At 36.7% G+C, this 22,876-nt stretch overlaps 2 protein-coding genes across 13 annotated transcripts in view; one reads left to right on the top strand and one right to left on the bottom strand.

Annotated features, from left to right (window-relative positions):
• MAP3K19 (mitogen-activated protein kinase kinase kinase 19) overlaps positions 1-3,508 on the top strand; it is a 67,059-nt gene extending 63,551 nt beyond the window's left edge. For both annotated transcript variants that reach the window (XM_058694845.1, XM_058694854.1), the window contains one exon: positions 3,129-3,508. In XM_058694845.1, the coding sequence (XP_058550828.1) occupies positions 3,129-3,195 (67 nt within the window). In that variant the 3' untranslated portion in view covers positions 3,196-3,508. The remainder of the gene's footprint in view (positions 1-3,128) is intronic.
• Positions 3,509-6,958: 3,450 nt separating this feature from the next.
• CCNT2 (cyclin T2) overlaps positions 6,959-22,876 on the bottom strand; it is a 41,275-nt gene continuing 25,357 nt past the window's right edge. For 4 of the 11 annotated variants that reach the window (XM_058694979.1, XM_058694971.1, XM_058695002.1 and 1 more), the window contains 5 exons: positions 22,722-22,784; positions 19,487-19,532; positions 17,710-17,873; positions 13,656-13,726; positions 6,959-13,134 (listed from right to left, as the gene is read on the bottom strand). In XM_058694979.1, the coding sequence (XP_058550962.1) occupies positions 11,707-13,134; positions 13,656-13,726; positions 17,710-17,873; positions 19,487-19,532; positions 22,722-22,784 (1,772 nt within the window). In that variant the 3' untranslated portion in view covers positions 6,959-11,706. The other 7 variants (XM_058694992.1, XM_058694985.1, XM_058695033.1 and 4 more) reach the window with 6 other exon arrangements.

The following is a 22,876-nucleotide window of genomic DNA, read 5'->3' on the forward strand; positions in this document are numbered from 1 at the left end:
GGCAAGCTCTTGTAAACATTGGGCATTCTAACACTCAGGAAGATCAGAACAAACCCAAATGTTTTTCACATTCATGTGAATGGTGTGTGTGTGTGTATGTGTATGACTTTCCTTTTGAACCACTGCTTCATTAACTAATACACAACTCACACCACTAAGGATCAATTAATAGGGTTGTTGTGAGGGTTAAGTGAACTGGTATATGTAAATTACTTAGAGTATGGGGCACATAATTAGGGCTCGGCAGTTAATACTACTTGGGAGAATACTAATACATCTTACCTAATTAGTGTCACATACAAGCGTAAAATTATCTTTTGAAATTCTATGGAAAAGACCCTAAGGACTCTAGAATCTTGCCCTATGGTGGTATTCCTTGGATGTCTGGATAGTCAGAAATAAAGTGGGGGCAAGGCATTCTTAAAGATTCAGAAGTATAGATGAGTAGGTACTGAGAAGGAACAAGGACTGAATAGAACAAATGAATAGAACAGAAATGAACTTTGGGGAGCAGTAAGAACTGTGAGTGGGGGTATTCCTATGGGCAGGTTGAAAGTTCTGGGAAGTCAGGCCAAGTAGTTTGGCTTTGTTGCAGTAGGCAGCAAAGAGCAGGGGACTGTAACGAGTTTGGGAAAGATCATGCCATAAAGAAAATGGCCTTTGGGAAAGCAGGTCAGAAGGCAGTGTATTAAGGACCTCAAACGGAGGCTGCTTGAGACTAGAAGGCCATGCAGGAATCAAGAGCCTTGTGGTTGAAGCAGTGGGAACTGTAAAGAGAAGAGTTCCAAAACATTCCAGGGGAAGGGGCATCAGGACTTGGTGATGAGGCACGATGAGGCTGCATAGTTTTGAGTATGGATAATGGAAAAAATAATCGAAAGTTGTGAAAGGGGAGCAGGGGAGGGAATTGAAGACAATCCACCACTTAAAGAAATGTTTGTTTTGTGAGAGACAGAGAGAGAGAACAGGCATGCGGGTGTGTGGCAAAGGGAGAGGGATTGGGAGAGAGTATCCCAAGCAGGCTCCATGCTCAGTGCTGACCCCCACATGGGGCTTGATCTCAGGAACTGTGAGATTATGACCTGAACCAAGATCAAGAGTCAGGCGCTTAACTGACTGAGCCACCCAGGTGCCCCAGAGGATCCACCATTTAAGGAAACATTCGAAGCTATGGAATTGGAGTCCAGGAAAGCAAGTAAGATTGGAGGTACACATTTAGAAATCCTGAGGTTTGTAGCTATAGTCGTGAACCATTTAAGAGGGCATAGGAAAATGTTTTTGAAAATGCTCAGAGGAGAAGTAACAACCTTCATGGCATTAAGTCTAGCACATGGCTGAAGGAAAGAAAGGAGGGAAGGGAGTTGTCCCAAGGCAGGAGAACAAGAGAAGTTTTCCCGAAGTCTATGCAGAGACTGTTTTGAAAGGAGAGGTTAGTGAATGCTTCAAATGCTACTACAGAGATGACAAGGAGGATGAACTCATTTAATGAGAATATCATGGTAAATTTTAAGGGGCAATTTCTAGAGTGCAGTGGGACAGAGAGTAAGTAAGGATTTAGGATAATGAAGGTTGAAAAAAAGCCACTGGGTTTGGCTAAAGGAAAAGATTTTTGGAGAGAGGAGAGAGAGATTTCTGTGTATTTTTAAGACAAAAAAAAGGGCCTCCACAAGGGGAGCTTTTATTTCAAAATGACTTATAGTCACTTTATTTTTATGTCCATTTTCACCTGGGCTATTCCTGGTATTAATCCTCCTCGCACAAATTATCAAAAGATAGCCAATTTAGCCAAAATAATGCCTTTCAAGTAGGTCATTGCAGGTAACTATTGACTGGTTCACTGGTTCATTGACTAGTTCATTGGCAAAAGTTTAATTTCTTGAGGAAAAATAACCTAAACCAAAATAATACTGTCTTCCATTATTTTATGCTCATCCAAGAGGGCCCCAAATGGGATTATTTCAATTAATCACCAAAATGCATTTAAATGTCTACTTCTTTTTTTTTTTTTTTTTTTTTAATTTTTTTTTTAACGTTTATTTATTTTTGAGACAGAGAGAGAGCATGAACGGGGGAGGGTCAGAGAGAGAGAGAAAGGGAGGCACAGAATCTGAAACAGGCTCCAGGCTCTGAGCTGTCAGCACAGAGCCCGACGCGGGGCTCGAACTCACGGACCGGGAGATCATGACCTGAGCCGAAGTCGGACGCTTAACCGACCGAGCCACCCAGGCGCCCCTAAATGTCTACTTCTTAAAGGCTATTTTTTTTTAATGTTTACTTTTGAGAGAGAGAGGGTTGGGGAGGGGCAGAGAAAGAAGGGGACAGAGGATCCAAAGTGGGCTCTGTGCTGACAGAAGACTAATGCACGTGGGGCTCAAACTCACAAATTGTGGGGGCATTACCTGAGCCGAAGTCAAGATGCTTAACCAACTGAGTCACCCAGGCATCCCTGCTTTTAAAGGCTTTTCAATTCTGGATTCCAGTGCCTCTACATTTTAAAAGTAAATTTAATGCTAATTAAAGGCACATTAAACTGTACATCCAAAAGTGAGAATTTTACTGTGTAAGTTATACCCCAAATCGAACAAAAGTAAAATGTAAAGTAGGGACTAGCTTTTAATCATAACAACTACTTTTTGAGCTATTACTGTGTGCCAGACACTGTTCAAAACCTGTATGTACATTATTTAATTCTCCAAAGAATTGTTATTGTTATCTCCATCTTACTAATGAGAAGACTTTGTGTGCTTACCTAAAATCATACTGATCAAAACTGAAGTGTAGACTCACCTCAAGTCTGTTTGGCCAAGACTGTGCTTCTATTTTTATTTTCCTGAGCACCTGTAAGCAGATCCATTTCTTTTTTTTTATTTATTCATTTTGAAAGAGAAACAGTGTGGGTGAGCAGGGGAGGGGCAGAGAGGGAGAGAATCCCAAGGGCTAACAGGTGCAGAGCCCCATGCAAGGCTTGATTCCACAAACTGTGAAATCATGACCGGAGCTGAAATCAAGAGTTGGACACTTAACCGAGTCACCCAGGCACCCCTGTACTTCCATTTTTAAGTTGGCAGGTGGATCCAGTTGGGAGGCACTTATTGGGTGCTGTTTCTAAAGTGTTTTTCCCTTCTTAGGGACCAGCATGAGCGACCTTCTGCTGCCCAGCTCCTGAAGCACTCCTTCTTGATAAGAAGTCATTGAACATACATCAACTTTCCTTTCCAGTTCCATTATAGATACACTCCGTGACTGCTTCATTGTGGGAATGATGGTTAAGGGACTTTTGTTTTCCTATTGTTAAGTCAGCTCAACTCAACCAGATCCTGCAGTGTCCCTAACTAAAATGTTTTTAGGTAAATATTAGCCTCAAGCTTCAGGCGTGGTTACCCATGTATATGAGAAAATTTTCTTAAACAATAACAAAATGTATTGCTGTTTACAGTTTTGACTATCCTTCATTTTTGGCCTGTCAGTTTTAATGTCTTTAAAATAAATTGTAAAACCAAGAAGAAAATTGTTTATTTTTTGCTTGGCTGGTAAAGACACTTAATTCTTGGAAAGGAAACCAGAGGAAGGTGATAAATTAAAAACTGGAGGATGCTAGATTCTGTTTAGCAGTAACCTTTGCAGATTGCAGGAGCCTCAAAATTAACAGTAAGAGCTAAGGGCCTTGGCATTTCATTATCAGAGGGTCCCCTATTTCCTCCCAAGTTTCTGCTATAATAAGCTGTACTATTCAAGGTGGCCCCATAAGCCTCAGGTTGCTTCCCCTGAAATTTGTAGTATGACTTGGAAGACTTCACTTATTTGCAGAGTCAATTAGGTCATGGCCACATCTAGAACTAGCTAAACCTAAGCCAGCTAGTAGAATAAAAGCTGGCTCTTAAAGAGGGCCGGGGGTGGGGGGGGGGGGCAGCGTATCAACTTTTTCAGGGCACTTTGCTCACTTCACTTGAATGGACATCTCCACTGAGGTCACGCCTCATTTCCATTTTCAGACCAATGGAAACCTCACCAGAAAAAGTGGACAAGTTGTCTGAATTATTACAAGGCCTTGTTGTAAGTTGGTGGATTAAACGTTTTTGATAAGGTTTCTATTGCCGTGACTCCACTCATCTGCTACATTTCCTGTTGGTTGAAGCTCTCTCTACAGAATTTTTGTACTGGCTGCTATCATTTCAAAGCGGCACAATTACAAACTAACTTTAGGTGTATTCCGACACCAGTTGTCGGATTTTGTTAAAAAGCAAGCTGGTTTTTTAGAAGTTTTTGAGAAGTAACTGAAATGCAGTCAACTGGAGGTAAAAGATTTTAGTCAACACGTTTAGATGGGTCTTTGTGGTTATGCCTTCCTTCTTTCCAATTTGTACAGTTCTTTTCTCGTATTTGGTAAGAATTTAAGAGCTATGTCCCTTATTTACTTGTATATTAGCATAACCTAAAATATCATTTTGTTAGTCTTTTGTGCCTAAGACCTAACAGGTTGGAATTATGCTCTTAGTATTGCCTAGATGTTTGCTCCCTTTATTATGTTCCTTTGGGAGAAGGAAGGTCTGAAAGGAGATTGGGAGTGCAGATAGGTGGTGGCTGGAAGGGCATTTACTGAGCTCCTGATATAAAAAAGCACCTCATTTAATTCTGGTTGATTTGGGTTTGTATTATTCTCATTTTCTTAGTGAAAATGTGACTTTCTCAAGGCCATCCTACTTGTAGGTGGAAGATGAGACAGCCACCCAGATTTGTGTGACTTTACAGCCCTTTCCCTGCTGCCTCTCAGATGTGTGATTTATAAGTAAAATTACATAAAATTTTACTCAGACAAAACCTCACGAGGAGGCTGATAAACAAATTCCACCAGTCTGGTTAGTGAACTTGGTTAATGATATGAAAAGCTTTTCATTTTTCACTTAGCAACAGTATCGCCTTCCTCTCTATGACCACCTCCCTTTTCACCACACACAATTCAAGTTTTTAATTATATCCAAAAGTGCACTTCACTATGTACTAAATCTTCTCGTATGCCCTGGGCCCCAAGCTCGACCAAAAGAAATTTAAGTCCTCAGGTAAAACTGTCAGAGTAGTTCCAACTCTACAGCACTTCCTTACATTTAACCTATTTTAGCCCTCACAGGGTAAACAAACATTCCTCGGTGGCTGAGTGAAGAGAACTGCCATAGTGGAAAAGAGCAAGCTCTGGAATATGGGGTTGGGGAGCGTACAGTATTCCATTATCCACTTCCTCCTGCATGACCACACTACAGCAGTCCTGGGCCTTTTATATGGTAATGAGTAGCTCCAAAATAAAAACCACCTAATCTGTTCAACAAGCAGTCAAAAGCCTCCATCACCTACCTACCGGGCCATCTTTAGTCATATTACTTCTTGCATTTGTAAGTATTAATTCAGCTTAAAGCGGCTATGTAACTTAGAACCTTGCATCTAAAACAGCTTTCCAGGGGATTCTGTCAACTTCAAAGTACCCAGTGGAGAGGCGCCTGGATGGCTCAGTCGCTTCAACACCCAACTCTTGATTTTGGGTAAGGTCATGATCTCACCCTAATGAGTCTGAGCCCTGAGTTGGGCTCTGTGCTGAGCATGGAGCCTGCTTGGGATTCTCTCTCCCTCGCTATCCTTTCCCTGCTCGCGTTCTCTCTGAATAAATAAACTTAAAAAAAAAAAAAAAAAGTACCCAATGTAGGCAGTCTGTATCTTCACTGGTGGTAAACAAAATTAACAAGAGTGAAAAACCAGAACAGCAAACAAGCCTGAGAAAAGCTAAAGTACTTCATCCTATTGCATGACTTCTCAAACTTGTGAAAAACTATGACTGAATTCATCTCTAGAGCAACCACTCCTGCAGATTTATGCCTTGAAAGACTAAAAACAACAGTACGCCCAAACTGATCTTGGGTGTATGACTGGACACTTGTAAGGTGGGAAAGCTCTTAATTTCATGCCAGTAAAATAAAAACCCTTTCATTAGTGAGGCTCTTCACTGCCACAGGAGGTTAGTATTGGGGAGAAGAAACAGGCAGGTCATATACCAGAGCTAAAACAAAAATGTACAATTTTTTCATTATATTGAAAACAGGGCAAAAAAAAAAAAAACCACAATGGAGTAGGATGAATTACAAAATGGAATTATTAACTTTAAGTGGAATTAACTGATTTTGTAATGTTCCTAAATCAAACTCATGTAACTTTTTATATGCTAATACAATAGGCCCTTACTGGTGTTATCAACAGAAGATGAAGACAACTCTCCTTTAATTGATTTCAAAACATTTATTTTACATTCAGGCTTTAGATGCATTTTAGAGAAAGTAACTTTTCTATCTATCCTGCATGGCTTCAATTTTCTTTCAAGTGGAAGGTATGGGCAAATCGTGGGGAAATCAAGGGGTTGGACAGGGCAGTAATAATAAAGCAGTTTATGATTAAACATTTTTTTTTCATGGATAATTCCCCTTCCAGATAACTGCAATTCCTCTTTGCTTTTTGGGGAGTTGATGCAACAGTTTAACCAAGAAAACCACAAAGTATGAATCAGAACGAACTGAAATTCTAGAAACAGTAGGCATGTAGTTTAATACACACCTAAGTTTAATGCACCTGGACTGGGCTTCCTCATTCCCTCCGATATCTAAAATATACCTCTGGCAAGATTCTCTTCAATGCCATCTATTCTCTTTAGCCTTCCCTCCTTAGCTTCACAACCCTAAGAATAGGTACATTTTGTAGGTAAGGAAATCAAGGCACAAAGTCAACGAATTCACCCAAGGATATCAGCTAAGTGGTGGGTCTGGGACGAGAATATGGACAATCTGAATGAGAGAACACACTCCTTGATTATATGAAGTTACTCAGATAAAGAGAAACTTACATTAAGGTCTGATTTCCCACATTTCCCAGGGACTGAAAATTATCTCTGATTCACATTAACAAGACATGTTAGAGCCTTGGATTGACATTTTCAATAAACACATTTTATTAATAATTCCTTGTAATAGATACGGAGCTGAAATTCAATGACTAATCAAATTCATGCCACATATACACATTCCTGTTTTGGATTTTCTATTAGCAAACACCCTATTCAGTAGTCCTTGGGGGTTTTGAGTACATTCAGAAAACAAAATCCCAATCGTTGCTGACAACAAATGAGTACATGTGAGGTTTTACAAACCAAGTAAATCCACTTGAAAAACACACCTTGAAAGAAAGAATGTACTCATTACTTAACAAACAACAGGCAATCAAATTAAACCAACTACTAAACAAATTTTAAGGAAGGCTTCCTCCCAAAAGCTTGAAATAAAGGAAATTAGCCCTCAGAATTTCCTTTGGGGTTAAAGGATCACAGGGAACGGGTTACCTCACCTTGATGAAAACACAATTACTCGTAGCTGGAGCCACACAACCTTCAATGTGTCTTGCTTATCAACCTATTCTAAAGAATCTGTCAGGTGAAAATAGATACTAGTAAACTACATAGAACAGAGTTAAGAGGAGTCACAGAAACAAAAGCTGGCAGCGCACACATCAACATTGTGGAATAAAAAATAGATGCACGGCATCAGACCTCAAACACTGAGCATTCCAGTCCCACTGGCCAAGATCATCTCTACTATAAAGACAGACGCTTCCAAGGCAAACTTCCCTTACAAAACAAGCGAACTTCTATTTGACTTACATACGTCAGCTTACAGCAATCAAATTTCAGATCTTAACATAACTGTGAAATCTCAATACGATGGTATCATAACTTCACACCCTAGGACGCCAGAGACAGAATGTGCTGTTTTCTAAATCGCCTATCATAAATACATGGGTACACAAAATTAAGTATCATTCTGTTAGCTCAGCTAATGCAAGTTACCTGGGCATGGGATTAACTGATCCTTCATCTGTAAATACAGTTAGCAAACCCTATTGCCTTCCAAGAAAGCCTCTCGAGCAAGAGACTGCTGAATCAAGAGTTCTTCGACAAGAGCTCTCTAATGTTTCTCAGCAAAGAGATCTTAAAAGTGCACAGTACTAGGCAAGAAACAACTGCTCACTGATTAGATAAAAATTGGGAATGATGAGGTGTCTTGAGAACATAACTGTCTTCCTTTAGAGATACTACTACCATGTAAACAAACAAACAAACCCCAAAACAACCCTCCTTATTTCCATAGTAAATGCAAAATACCCTAAAATATCTGATCAACCAAAGATAATTCTACAGTACACAACAGTGATGCATAGGCAAGCAGTGGTTTATCTCTAAGGTTGGTTAAAGAATAAAAATCAGCAATTTAAATTCTCAAATCTAACCAAAAAATGTGCTCAAAATGCTTTAAGGCAAGGCAACTGGTAACTAACAAAAACATTTAAAATTTGGTTCTCTGAAGGAGACTAGTCATCTTGTTAAGTTGGAGGAGGGTAGGCCAAAAATATAAGGTCTCCTACCCTAATTATAACCTGTTGGTAACAAAGTGATGCAAGCACCTCTCACATGGCATGGAAGAAATGTGGACTCAACGATTCTAACCAGAATGCATCTGCACATGCAGAGAAAGACCAAGACGCACCTTTAACTGCTTCCAAAGACAAACCTAAGAAACGAACCTCAGGTAAAACAAGAAGGAATTGGGGCATTTTGCAAGGTTGTACCACTAAAGGATATCACCACTAGTTTGGTTAAGCAGGCCTCCAAGAATGTCTCAGTGAAAAACAAACTCTCCTTTGCTTTTTGGTTCCGAAAGCATATTTTAAAGTAGCTAAGGCAAATATATAGGGGGGCACAGCTCAATACTGGAAAACTACTTAGAGAGGTAGAAGTAAAGCCTTTCTATGCAATGTGCTTCTGCATAAAGGTAAGAAAACTATGACCTAGGGAAAAGACAACTAAAAAAATGAATCACTCTTTTAAAGGATGTTTAAAGATAATGCTTTTTAATATTTCAAATATTTAAAAAAAATCTCATCAAAAATGTAAATCACCTTAACAGTACTTTGCACATGTGGAATTTCATACCTAAATTTGATGATACTATTTTGGTTTACTTATGGCTACTTACAAAAAGACTCGGTAATAACGTCCATTCATTGGAGTCTTTTTCTTTGGTTGAGCCTATTGGGACTAGGCTGATGAACTATTTTATGCAAATGAGATGGGTAAAGCAAATTAACAGTAATATGAGTAATAGGGGTTTTCATTTAATGGAAATGAAACTTAAAAGGATTTTCATATTCATCCCCACGGTGCATTTGGAAGCTATAATCCTGTTCAGAGGTTAAAGAGTTTGAATAGCTCACACAATCCTGTACAAATTACAACTGGCTGCCCTTTAATAAATAAAGTCATCGTAAAGAATTACATTTACAGAGTGAAAAGTGAATACATAGCATTTCAAATTCAATTCTGGAAGTACTAATAAGTACTGACCCATAACAATATATACTAGCTACCTTTTAAACTGTCCATCATTAGCACCAATAAAGATTCAACAAAATTACCTTTATTCCCACATCTCGAAACAGTTCTGCAAATTCTTAGTGAAGTTTAAGTATAGTCACAGACCTTAAATATTCACATTGTTTCTATGTCATACTGAAAATAAGTTCACTACTTTTTGGATACTCTTTACAAAATCTTATTAAAATTCCTGGTATTATCATCCCCAATTATACAGTAGCACAACCACCCTATGTTGTTTCACATGATAGCTCCTTAGAGGTTTCACATCTAAATTACCAAGAACAAAACCCTTCCCTCCCTCATCTTGCACTCAGCTTAATTCTATACTAGTCCTCGAATTATGTACCACTGTAAAAGTAGAACTGTATCAAAATTACTGTGTTTATGGATACAATAATATGCCATACAGAGCAACAAAGTTACACGTAATGACAAAGATTACTAAAGTTATGCAAGACAAAGAACAAATGTTAGGACATGCTCCCTAGGCAAAGTCCCTGGAAAGAGGCTCCTAGTATCCTAAGTTCAAATAGCATTGACAAAATAATGAACAATTATCTTAAAAAAAATTATAGAGCTACTGGCAAATTAAGTAATTGCTAAATAAAGTAGAGCACGAGATTAAACTCTAATATTTACAACTGCAACATACTTGAGTAAAATTACAATTGTGCACGTATCAGTGGCTTTTTAACAAAAATAATTCATATACATAAAGGAAAAAATTAAGACAGTTTTTAGTTCAACAAAAGTTGAATTCACCCCATCTAAAGATACTCAACAGCTCAAAGATTTACCACAGAATAAATTCAAGATTAGCTGAGAAACTGGAGCCACATTATTGGTGTTTCAGACAAATTTTAAACAAGTTAAAGTCTATTGTTTGTTCAGAAGTTAGATGACTGTGCAAACCTGACCTCAACAGGAATATACTGGGATGTGCAACAAACGGAAAACCTCCACTAGCTGTTCACCTGGAGGCTAACCCTTTTTTCTCACAGAGCTTCTTGGTAACAACCATAAGCTGTATATATAGGTACAATGCACAGTCAATGATCTTTTCTTTGTATTTATTGTTAGAATATGAAAGAACCGAGAGAGCAACAGGTTTAATTTCATTTCTATAAGGAAGACTGCATTTACCTGAAAAAGAAATATGGCATCACACACGAACACACTTCAGGGGAGGAGTATGTTTAAGAATATGGTGTCATTCTGAACACTAAAGGAAAAGCAATCCCTGTTTACTGGTAAAATATGTAGTGTTAAAGTTCTTTATTTAAGAAAAAAACTTACTAATTCTTCACTATATAAGTTTTTGTGAGTTTAGTTTTCAAATCACAGTAATCTACATAACCATTATTAACAGCTCTGTGTTTATAGTACTGCAACAAGCCAACACACATTTAAAATGCACTTCACATCAAGAGTATGTAAACTTTTTTTCCTCTTCAAGCCTTCAGAAAAGTAGGGGCTATTTCAGCAGCCAACCTGGTCAGAAGCTCTGAAGGCAAAAGTTCAGTGCCTCACAGTGTAAATAAATGACCATCTGTGGCACTGCATACCCATCTGTAGTGAAGTGTCCCCCTTCAGTGGCTTCCAGTAAGGCCTAGAGTTTAAGGTTAACATGAAAAAGTGCCACCTTTGTTTTAGATTAGTGATGGACTCGGACAAGATAAAATAAAGTTATATTGTTATACTTACAAGCAGCTCCAATCCTGAGTATTTATGGTAATATCTAAACATACAAAAATGTATGTACATTTTTCTCCACTTTCTTGTAAACAGTTGTCAGTATACTGTTTTATCCCTTTATCATCGAAACATGCAAATCATACATACAAGTATAAATACACAAAAAGAAAACAATTTACACTCATTCGAAAGCCAAGCAACAACAACATAAAATAGCTACAGTATTCAAATTATAAATAATGAATGCTTGAGGCATCTTATATTCCTAGAAGCAGCCAGCCATTCATCCTAATGTTCTTAGCTGCAATTGTAGAAATACTGAGTTTTGCACCTTCCATGCTTTTACAGTATTTATAACACTATCATATGTGGAGATAAAGACTTGTTTACTATAATCTCTTCTTTTCAGAATGAAGAATAAAGCAGCACTTACAAATATTGAAACAGTGGCAGCAATAGCAGGTGTCACCACTGCTAGATCAGGAGGAAGTTTTCCATTCTAACCATTTTTAAATTAAAAAAGTAAAGGAAAAATGGACCTAAACAAATGATTACATGTTCATTCCTTGGGCACTTAACAGCGAGTCCAGCATGTCGAATGTGTCTTTGTAGTCCATATGCTGGCTGTTTGTACTGTACTCGTGATTGCCATCAGGACCGTTGGTCTCCACTGGCTTCTTGTCCAGTTTCACGAGGGTGCTGAGATGTCCGTAGCCCACCTGGTATGTGACAGGGGGAGGAGGGGGTAAGGGATGGTTAAAAACAGAGTTGTGAGAGGATATATACTGCTTAACAGAGGAGGAAGAACTAGATGAACTACCTGAACTTTTCGAACTTTTGCTCATTTTGGAGTGATGGTTGTGAGATGCATCATTGACATGCAGCTTCTTCCTCGAAGAGCTGGAACTAGAGGAAATGCCATCACTGCTCAGGCCAACAGGACTCCTCAGAACAGTGGGTGGGATTCCATCGGCACTGTGTTTACTGCCACCGCTGCTGCTGCCACTGTGGGAGTGGGAATGCTTGTGCCCGCTGGGGTGGTGGCGGTTCACGGCATGGTCCTTGTGCTTCTCCTTATGGTCTCTGCTAACATGTGGGCTGGAATGCTTGCTCTTCCCGCTGCCCTCGTCAGAAGAGCTATGTCTTTCTGAGGAAGCAACTTTTATTTTCATTTTCAGTTCTTCCTTACTGGCACTCTTATCAGCGGGTGGTATCGGAATCCGTAATTTCAGCGATCCACTCTTTTCCTTCTTATCCACCGTGTATTTTTCAGGTTTTTCGGGGTTTGTGATGGGAATTTTCATCTTAATGGGAGAAGTGACAGAACTGCTGCTGGCTGACTGTGACTGCACGTGTTTGTGCTGCTGTTCTACCTGGGTGGCTAGATAATGATCTCTTACATCCAGATCAAGGGTTTCTAGCTTACGCTTTTCTCTGTATTTATCTAAAGACATTTTCTGAGGAATGACTCCAGGAGTAGCAGAAATTGGTCCATGGTGTTTACTGCTCCCTGCTTTCTGAGTATATTCTTGCTTAATGGATGAGTGATCGGAAATTCTGTCAGGTCTGTGATGTGATCCCGAATGCAGTGATACAGAAGGTCCCTGCTGGAAGTTGATGTTGTACTGGCCACCAGACAAAGAGGTCTCTTGTTTCTGTGAATACATCTGTTCTGTCCTTGCTGATTCTGGATGCTGAGGCCATTCTTGGTGTGATGACAAACTGTATGAGGTACTTGGCATTCCTGCTGCTAGCATGGACAGATTATCAGATGTGTGGCTGTCTTGAACAGAAATGTTTCCTGAATTTAGAGGGACTGGTGCAGGGAATGCTGATGTAGATGGTTTCTGAAAACTTGGGTTTGTAGGCACACCAGTAACACTATCTACTAAAATGGAATTCTGGACCAAAGATGAACCAAGAAGTGGCGTTTCTGAAACTTGTCCATCTACTTTTGGTTTCTTAGCCGCCTGATTGGCCTATTTAAATAAAACACAAAAGAAGTGATGACAGCAAAGGGATTTAATACAATTTTCTCTGCCTTATAAAAATCTCTATTAAATATATGCAAACAAAACCACCTGGGGTTCAAGGCTTTATGTTGCCGGTAAGTAACTATCTTATTTAGAGGCACAAAAGGGGGCTACATAAAGTGGTAACCGCTGGTTTCAGAGTTAGATACAGGTTAAATCCTAGCCCAGCATTTGAGAAAGTAATTTAACGTGTCTAGGCTTTAATTTGCCCATTTGTCAAATAAGGAGAATATTTCCATTATAATCACTGTGAGAATTAAACAAGAAATTTATAAAGTACTTATTAGCAAAGTCCACTGGACACAGCAGTTGAATAAACTATGAGTGTATGCAGTTTATGATACACTGTAATTAGTTAGGAATACCAGAAATAAGAATATTTAACCAAAAAATTCAAACTGGTTAGCTATGTACTTGTTAGATAAGTGACAAACTGATATTCTATTAAACCCTGCCAATTCTCTTACCCTCCAGTTTCGAATCCTCTTCAACCTACTAGGTGTTTTCTCCAATATTTGTAGAAACTCATGTGTTAGCTCTAAAAATAAAATTTAAATTTAAAACTTAGAAGGTGTCTTTAGGATTTATATTTCTCTCAAGTGGGCAATATTAAAAAGCGGGCCTCAAGAGTTCATCTACTTCACTATTACCCTCCTATTCAACCTTCAGCAAATAAAGAACTAGACACAGATCTGAACTATTTTCAAAGATGAATCACAGATGAACGAATGAATGAATAAATATCATTCCCCCTGCCCCCATGCTTACTCAGAATCTCTGGAAAATTTAGTAGCATTAAAAAAATTCCCCCCAAATAGAAAATCTTCACTAGGCAAACATCATAGTAATAATTATTGCAGGCAAGATCCATCGATAGATTCTTTAAAACTAATGGGCAGAAGTTTAAAGGAAAAGGAGGTATTTGTATAATCCTAACATACCTTCCTCAAGATATTTAATTACAAAGAGAAGAACGGTAACTTTACAATGGAGGAACCCAGCAGATACCACCAAGTGATGACCATGGTTATCATTATCACCAGTAAGATATACCCCTTGATATATGAAGGACTCCTTGATAAGGTGCACTGAGTAAGGCAAAACCCATTTCCCAGTTATGTAGTATTCTTGCCAAAAATACAAAGTTCCAATTTAATAATGAGAAAACATCAAAGTCCAATTGAGGAACATTCTATAAAATAACTGACCATTATTTTTCAAAATGTCAAGGTCATAAAAAAATGGAAAGATAGAAAAACTGTCATAGTTTGGAAGGGATTTAAGGGGCACATCAACCAAATGGAACATAGGATCCTAGAACAGAAAAATTGAGGAAATCAAATAAAACTTGTCATTTAGTTACTACTGTACCAATGTTAATTACTTGGTTTTGATAATCATGTATTATTTTATAAGATGTTAACGTTAGAGAAACCAGGTAAAGGGTATATAGAAACTACTATTTTGTAGTTTAAGTTTAAAATTATTTCAAAGTTAAATGAAAAGAATTCCTCGACCTACACTCATATTCTCCTAGCAATCATTACTATTAACATATTATTAAAACTACCCTGGGTCATATATTTTTACCTCATCTTCCCCTTAAATTTAGGATCACAGTGAAATGACTCATTTCCAAAATGGTGTGGTTATGGTGAATTATACTTTTCTACCCCCAAATAGTGACATTGACCACTAGGCTATTGACCACTCAAGACAAATATTAATACCAGTCAAATGAATTATAGTATCACATAATATTAATAATGCCAATTCAGTAGAGACTACACAGATTCATTTATTATTTTTTAGTATACATAGTAAGCTTCTCTGTAAACTATTCTAGGCAAACATGCTAAACTGATAACGAAAATTAAGACCATACAGAATTTATCTTAAAGTAAAAAATATGCAAAAACTTAGCATTTATTATATGTCTATAAGCTGTGATAACTATAACCTGCTCAAGATTCATGAACTTTCTGATTCAGTTTGAATGAAAGCTATCTAATGACTGGACCACTACTCTTTAATTTCAAACAAATAAGCAAACAAACACCTTTCCACTTGGACACTAATAAATCTAGCAGATACACAATAATTTTGGGTTCAAAATTAACAAGAAATTGTTTTGATTCAATTTCTTTAACAGCTTGGTTGTCAAAGATTAAATGCACATCAAGTTTCTGGTCCAGGGGTGCCTGGGTGGCTCAGTCGGTTAAGCGTCCCACTCTTGGTTTTGGCTCATGTCATGATCTCATGGTTCACGGGATAGAGCCCTGCATAGGGCTCTGTGCTGATAGTGCGAAGCCTGCTTGGGATTCACTCTCTCCCGTTCTCTCGGCCCCTCCCCTGCTTGTGCTGCTCTCTCTCAAAATAAATAAATTAAAAAAGTTTCTGGTCCCAAACCTGCCTACATAGCAGGTATAAAACATAAGGCTTGTTTTTACTTTCTTATTAAATTTTACAATGGACAATCAAAAGAATCTGTCAAATAATCACTGCCAATATATTAGTTATATACACAAAAATCACAGTATGGTCCTTAAAAGAGAGCCTTTTTCTCTCAAGGCTAAGTATACAGAAAAAAATTAAATACAAAAAACAGATGAGGGTTTGTTATTAATTATAAAACAAAAACAAACCTTGCAAAACAACAACAAAAAATATTACAGGCAGGCCAAGTCCAAGCCAAAGCTGTTTTTGGAAGAGTCATTACATGAATTATTTCAGTGAACACTGATGCTTCAACACCAGATTAAAATTCAGATATATCTTAACCTTTGTTACTTTTTTCTTTTTTTGTGATCAAAACACCGAGAAAGGCTGCTATATAGCATGTTGAAACTGTCAATGTCTTACATGTCCCAAGATTCATGTTCAGTGGCTCTCCAATTTAATAAACTTGAGCCTTTTCAGCACAGAAGCAGATGGTTATTTGGGTAGCTTCTGTCATGTCAAAAAAAAACTTTAAGTACAATTTAGGAGCAGTATAAAAGGCAGATCACTTGCTTTTTGTGACCTTTACTTTAGGATCATGTATATAAACTATTTTTATTCAGACGATGCCTACTTCTTCTCATCTGTTAACTGCCAAAGTAAGATGGAAGCACAGATAACCTAATTTTCAAGGCACAGATGACAAAAAAAAGCGCCCCCCACTGGTTTTTAAAAGATGCCATTTTAACTGACTGAAGATGCCTTCTTCTCTTGTTAAACTTTAAAAAACCTCTGGCAATGTAAGGAAAAGAGCATAATCATGTGGCAGTAATATAGTACAAGATACATACACTGGATGAAATTTTTCACGGAGGAAACAAAAATTGAAAATCAAGAGATCTAAAAAGGAGGCATATTTTAGAAAAAAGGAAGGCAAACTATCACAATTATGACCTATACCCCCATGTTTGTAAACAAAGTTTTACTGGAACAGCCATATCCATTCATTTACGGATTGGTTATGGTTGCTTTCCAGCTACAGGGGCAGGAGTTGTGTAGTTGGCATAGACCAAAAAGTCTATAAACTCTGAAAGAGTTATTACTATTTGGCTCATCAGAGAAAAGAAACATCTAGCTTACAGAAACATGTTGAAATTTTATTGGAAGATCACATGTGAAACCCAAAGGGGTCTCTATGTAACAGATGTCCTCAATAGGAATAGATATAAATTGTTTTCCCATGAGCTTCAATCTTTCAACAGAAGTTGGGGAAAGCTCACAAAAAGAAGCAGCCAAAAACCTAACAGTGTATCTTTTAGGCAAGAAGCATAATCTAATTCCTTTCTGAAATCTACATATTTGGCTAAAATGTCTTAATCCCCAAGAATCTCTCCTGCCTCTGGTCAGCTTATTTCTTACCAAAGAAATTTCTTATCAGAAGACTCAATTCCAGGTTCACAATTTACAGAATCTGCACCCCTGATTTTTTCAATTCATATTTAATAATACAAGGCAACAATGACACACTTCACTATCAGTGGAACTACAGAACAAGGAATGTTACCCTGAAAATACCTTTAGTTCATAGCTTCACATCTTCTACAATAAATTATACCTGACTTTGAGATTCTTGCATTGTCAACCTATAGCATTATAAATCATAATGTTTTTTGAGAAGTCCTGACAGGGCTATATTCATTGGTAGTTAAAATATGTTCAAGTTTTTATTTTTTAGTTGTTTTTCTTTAGGCTAATGAATCCTTATTTTCATCCTGTTCATTTGATCGTGTAAATTATACTTTTAAATTCTATTACCAAATTGTTAAAATGAAATTATAGTTATGTTTTTGAGGAATCTTTTGAAACACAAACAAATATTAATAAAGAGATCTGGGATTAATATCAAAATAACTACAGGGGGAGAGGGAGATGCTGGATTGGCCAGAATCGGTAACTGTTCACTTAAGTATGAGTCTACGGAGACTCGCTATTTTCAAACCTATACAAAAGTAGGTAGAATTTTTCATAATAAAAAAATATTTTCAATGTAAAAAAAAAAAAAATTTCTTTTTCTCTACTTACCATCTAGTAATTCTAGAGTAACTGTAGGATCGACATATTCCCACCAATGTTTTCCATCAGTTGACACAGGAATCTCCCAATTGGACCATTTGCAAGCCAAATGAATACATACACATGCTATCACTGTTGGTTTGTACTGAAGACAGAAGGTGGTAAGGTGTAGACTGTTGTGGAGCAGGTTTGAAAACGAAGAACCATAGTAATTCAAGTATGTAAAACAAAGAAAAACATTTACCAGTAAGATTAGAGCACAAACATAATTATAAAGGTTTTCTTCAAGTCGAGTATAAAACCTTATTTTTAAATTAAAAGCTAACACTATAGTTATAAAATTCTAATACTAGATTATGAACATTCTCCACACTGTGACTCCCAGAGCATTATATTAATATTTTATCAATAGTAATATATTAATATTTCTAAATTTTGAAGTACTTTTACTTCTTTATAAAAGGAGGGGAAGACATATTTCCAATAATCAGCATAAACAAGTGTAACATTTTAATTTTTTGTGGTATTTTTGCTTCTTTTGTAATGTCATGGCAAAAAAGTAAAGAAAAAGCAGAAGATTCTCCATAAAACTGCCAAGTAATTTCAACATCACATTACAGAATGAAGTCAGAATCAGGGATTCCACCATTTGATGTGGGTTAACAGAATTCTCAAGTAAGTTAAAGAGAATCTAATACTTATCTATGTAAACCTCTGTCTTTTCAGCAAAGCCACAGAGAAAACTTACCTTTTGCTGAACAGCTTCAAGGCCCAATGTTGCTAAATACTATAAAAATGCTACTTTTCTCCTTCCACTTTATGTCCCAAATTTGGGCATGTGATAACACGTTACAGCATGCCTTTTCTAACCAAAGTTTTAAATTTAGTACTTTCTTTTTGTCGTTCAAAACTCCTAGGGATAGGAGTTAAATCCCAACAACATATACCTAAGAAAATATATTGGTATTTGCCAATCCAAAGTTTTAAATAAAAGTTAAAACAGTGTCACAAGAAATTAAGGACCATACAAGGCTACTTTGGTGCCCTCCTCCCCAATGACCCATTTAAAAAACAAATTTAAGGCATTCATATAATCAATCCAGAACAGAATTATGTATTAGATATTAAAGGCTTTAAAAAATTATTCTTTCAGTTCAGTTCAGAATTGATGGAGATGAAAAATGTTCATCAACTGCAAACCCACACCAAAATTTTTATGTAAAATGAAAAGGAAGTTAAGTTTTCTTAAAGTAAAAATTGTATTTCTGCAAATCTAGGCACTGACAGGACTTGGCTAGTTCTGATTTACTACTAGTGGGTATTATCTGGAAAAAAACCCAAGTTATATAAATTTTATTTATTAAAAAAACTTTAATGATTATTTTAAAGTTAAAATTGGATCAATGTGAAATTTTAAAAAATTGTCATTTAACTATAATTGTAAACTAGAAATAGCTTTATACTTACCAAGTTGCTCGAATTTCTACGTTAAGTTTAGCTCTTTGTAATCTTTAGCTGCTATTCAGGCTACCAATTTTAGACTTATGCACTCACAAATCGAGAATATGTCATCAGAAAGCACCACTACACTTCACAATGTGCATTTAACCCCTCTGTGCCAAAAGTCCCTTGTACAATACACCGCAAAGCAGACAGGAAGGTACCACCACAGTAGATGGTCCAGTCTCCTGTTGCAACAAGGGTAAGAGACACATTGAGGGGGCCCTGCATTAAAGGAAGCTATAGTGTGCTACAACAGTGCAACAAAGAGGGTCAGGATAACAACCTGTTGGTAGCCATGAAATAGGATGTCTGTGCCAAATCCTTGCTTGCTGTAAGAAAAGAAAAAAAAAAAACGAAGACAGTACTGTCAGCTCTAATGTGCTATCATCAAAAAGTTCTCAACACAACAAAAACTTCAAAGTTTTGTACACAAAAAGTAAATTTTACTTACTACTTACAAATATCACAAGAGCGCCATCATTTTCTATACTACTGAAAATCTTCAACAACATTCACTCAAATGTTTCTTGCTATCCCCCAAAGATCTGAGAAACAAGCCGATTTGCTTTTAGCTAGCCAGTTACAAGGGCTAAACTTGTTACTAAGTTAAGCATCTAGTCAGCTAAAAGTTGCAATAAAGCATTCTCCTGGATTTAAAAAAAAAAAAGAAGAAGAAGAAGAAGAAAAGATTTTGAAGTCTAGTACAAAATACAAAGAGTTGCCTGCCAGACTTAATCCTCAGTCATCATATTTAAGTTGGCTTAAGTACTTCCATCCAAAGAAAAGAAAACAAAACAAACCCCCCACCCCCCAAACTCAAGACAGCACAAACTGCTGTTTTTCATGCTACTAAGCATCAACAGAGAATTAACAACCTAGAAACATCCCAAGGGCGTAGATATAGAAAACTCCACTGCATATATATTTCTTACAGTATCCAATTGTCAACTTTAGAAAAGATACACATACTCTAGGCAATCAGGATGCTTCAGCACTGGTCCCCAAAAGAAAAGCAATTTTTAACTAGTTTAAGTCATGGAAACTGAAAATAGTAGTACCCCGCTCACTTTTTTTCTGCTTTCTTATTCTTCCCAATGGGGATTCTTTTGCTATAATTTCCCTTTTCCCCCAATTACATTCATAATCATTGATGTACCTTTCCCCTCTGCTCACCTAGGATCAGTTCACCTCAACTCACCCCTCTCTAACAGGCCTCAAATTCTTTGCCCTCTATTTTTATTCGTGGCACCTGTAATCCCTGCTGCCCCATGTGGATCACCAACATAAGGTATACAAAAGGGATTTGGGCTTAGCAGAGTTGTGCTAAGGAAGAGTGTCAAAGCATCAGATGTCTTGGAGGCAGTGTGACTTATGTATGGCATTCTTTCCTGGTGGGGAGGGAAGGAGAAATCACAGAAATGAAAGGTCCCTGTAAAATGACATTAGCCAATTCTTCAGCAAAGTAGCATAATATCAACTTTCTCATCTTGGGGTGGGGGTGGTGGGGAGAACCTTAAAGAAACCAAACAACTACTACCCCCCATCCCCACAAAGAATCAAAATATGTAGAGAAGGAAATAAAAAATAATTTTAAATTGCCATAGCAGTTTTCACCTCAGAATATATCTAAATTCAAAATAACCTATTAATAATCAGTGTGCAACACAGGAAGAATGCAGGAAAAATGTTTTGTTAGCAGAAAGTTATAACAGAGCAAAGAAAACAGACACCAAACATGAAACAATGTTTTTAAATGGAGTGAGATGTAAACCATAGTTACCTGAAATGTTAGTCAGACAAAATGAAGTTAAACATATATAAAATTTGCACTACAATTTAAGAACTGATCACATTTTAAACATTAACAACAAAAAATTAGATTTAAATATTCTGTTTTGGATAAAATATCAAATTTGCAGTTTTTGTGAATGTTTTTAAAACTTACTATTCAACTTTGCAAATGAATGGACTTCATGTCTCTAGCTTTAGATATATGGGAACACGTACAACAGCTACTAAACTTTAAGGATCTTAACGATGACTCAAATGTCACTATAATACCAAGCTGAAAATCCAGTTTCATTTCCTACTAAGTGTGTGTGTGTATTTTAAGCTATAAAAGTATCTGTGTATATGTATTTTAAGCTATAAAAACGTCTTTCTTCACCAGGCTTAGTTTAGAGCAAAGTTATATGGCTCTCCATTATTCTAACAGAAATAGCTTACTCTAAGGCTTTTTTTTTTTTTTAATTCAACATGTACACTAGTTATCTATATGAATTCTATACTACACTGTAATTCTGTGGATAAAAATGTGCTATCAATCATATTCAGATAACCCTGAGGAACAGGAACCATAATTAAATATGTTCTACTTTGCAAGTCATAACAGGTGCTAGCTATAAAAAACCAAAAATAAACAAACAAACAAGGTACTTTCTTTCAGAAGTCCAGTTCTGAACAATGACACTGTGACAACAGGTTTGTTTGTTTTAAATATAGCCATTAACATAATAAAATCCTACGTAGGTATATGAATTCAATTTAAAATGAATAAAATGTGAGACTATTCAGGTAAACACTAAAAATCAAAAAAGGCCTTCAAAAGTCTTACCCATTCTGTTTAGAATAAACCTAAAGAAAAGAAGTCTGGTGGTAAAAGAATGAAACTGCAAAATTTAATTTTCAAAAAAGAAAGTAACAGAAAAAGGCACACTGAAGGTTCCAAGTGGTTGCTCTTAGTACAGTAACACTTCAAATGGCAAACAGGAAAGAAGAAGTAAGAAGTAGTGTAATAACATGCAACTATGTAAAAAATATTTCTAGGGATACATGAACAGATACATAGAATTCATTAACAAGAGTAGAAAAGTGTGTACCACATGCTTTATAAGCAGTAAAGCAAATAAAAAAAAGTTCCTACTCCTGTTTTAAAAGGCTTAAAAGGCACATCACATGCTGCCTGTATCATACTATATACTTCCCCATTACACACAAAAAGGAAATTATTTTTAGAAATGCTACAGAACTTTGAATGTATTAAATGTATTAAATCTGTTGTTTTCAAATGAATATGGGGAAAACATTTCCAAAGTGGCAAATCTGCTAAGACAATTTTTATCTGAAAGACATGAGGATGGCCTCCAAATTCTTAAACTGTCATCATTTTCCTAGAGGTCAATGGAAGTTTGACAGAAACCAGAAATTTTCTGTGTGTATGTGTTAATGGCCAACTTCTTAAACATTAACTAAAATGGGAACTGGCTTATTAGCCTAATAAGTAGGTGGAGAGAGTCCTATTAATTGGAAGCCCTCTAGTTTTTTTACTGAAAGATTCTCACCTAAGTTTAAAGGAAGCTAATTCACCACATACAGAAGCGGATGAATAGGTAGATGTAGAACAACAAAAGATGTTGCTTCAAAATGGTATTTCCCCCATTTTAATAAAACTCATTCAAATCAATTATAGACAATAAAAAGTATTAACACTTAATTCAGAAATTTCAAAGATCACTTACCTCTTACTAATTGGGTACATTTCACCACATCTGTGTGTGGATGTTCAATGGTGATCTCAAAACCTGAAATGAAAAGCACTTTTTTCCCAATCACTTATCACACTACAATACTTGACTGAGAAATGCCATTCATCAGCACAACCATAAATGTATAA

This window comes from Neofelis nebulosa, chromosome 2 (assembly GCF_028018385.1).
Source record: "Neofelis nebulosa isolate mNeoNeb1 chromosome 2, mNeoNeb1.pri, whole genome shotgun sequence".
In the NCBI taxonomy this organism is placed as follows: Eukaryota; Metazoa; Chordata; class Mammalia; order Carnivora; family Felidae; genus Neofelis; species Neofelis nebulosa.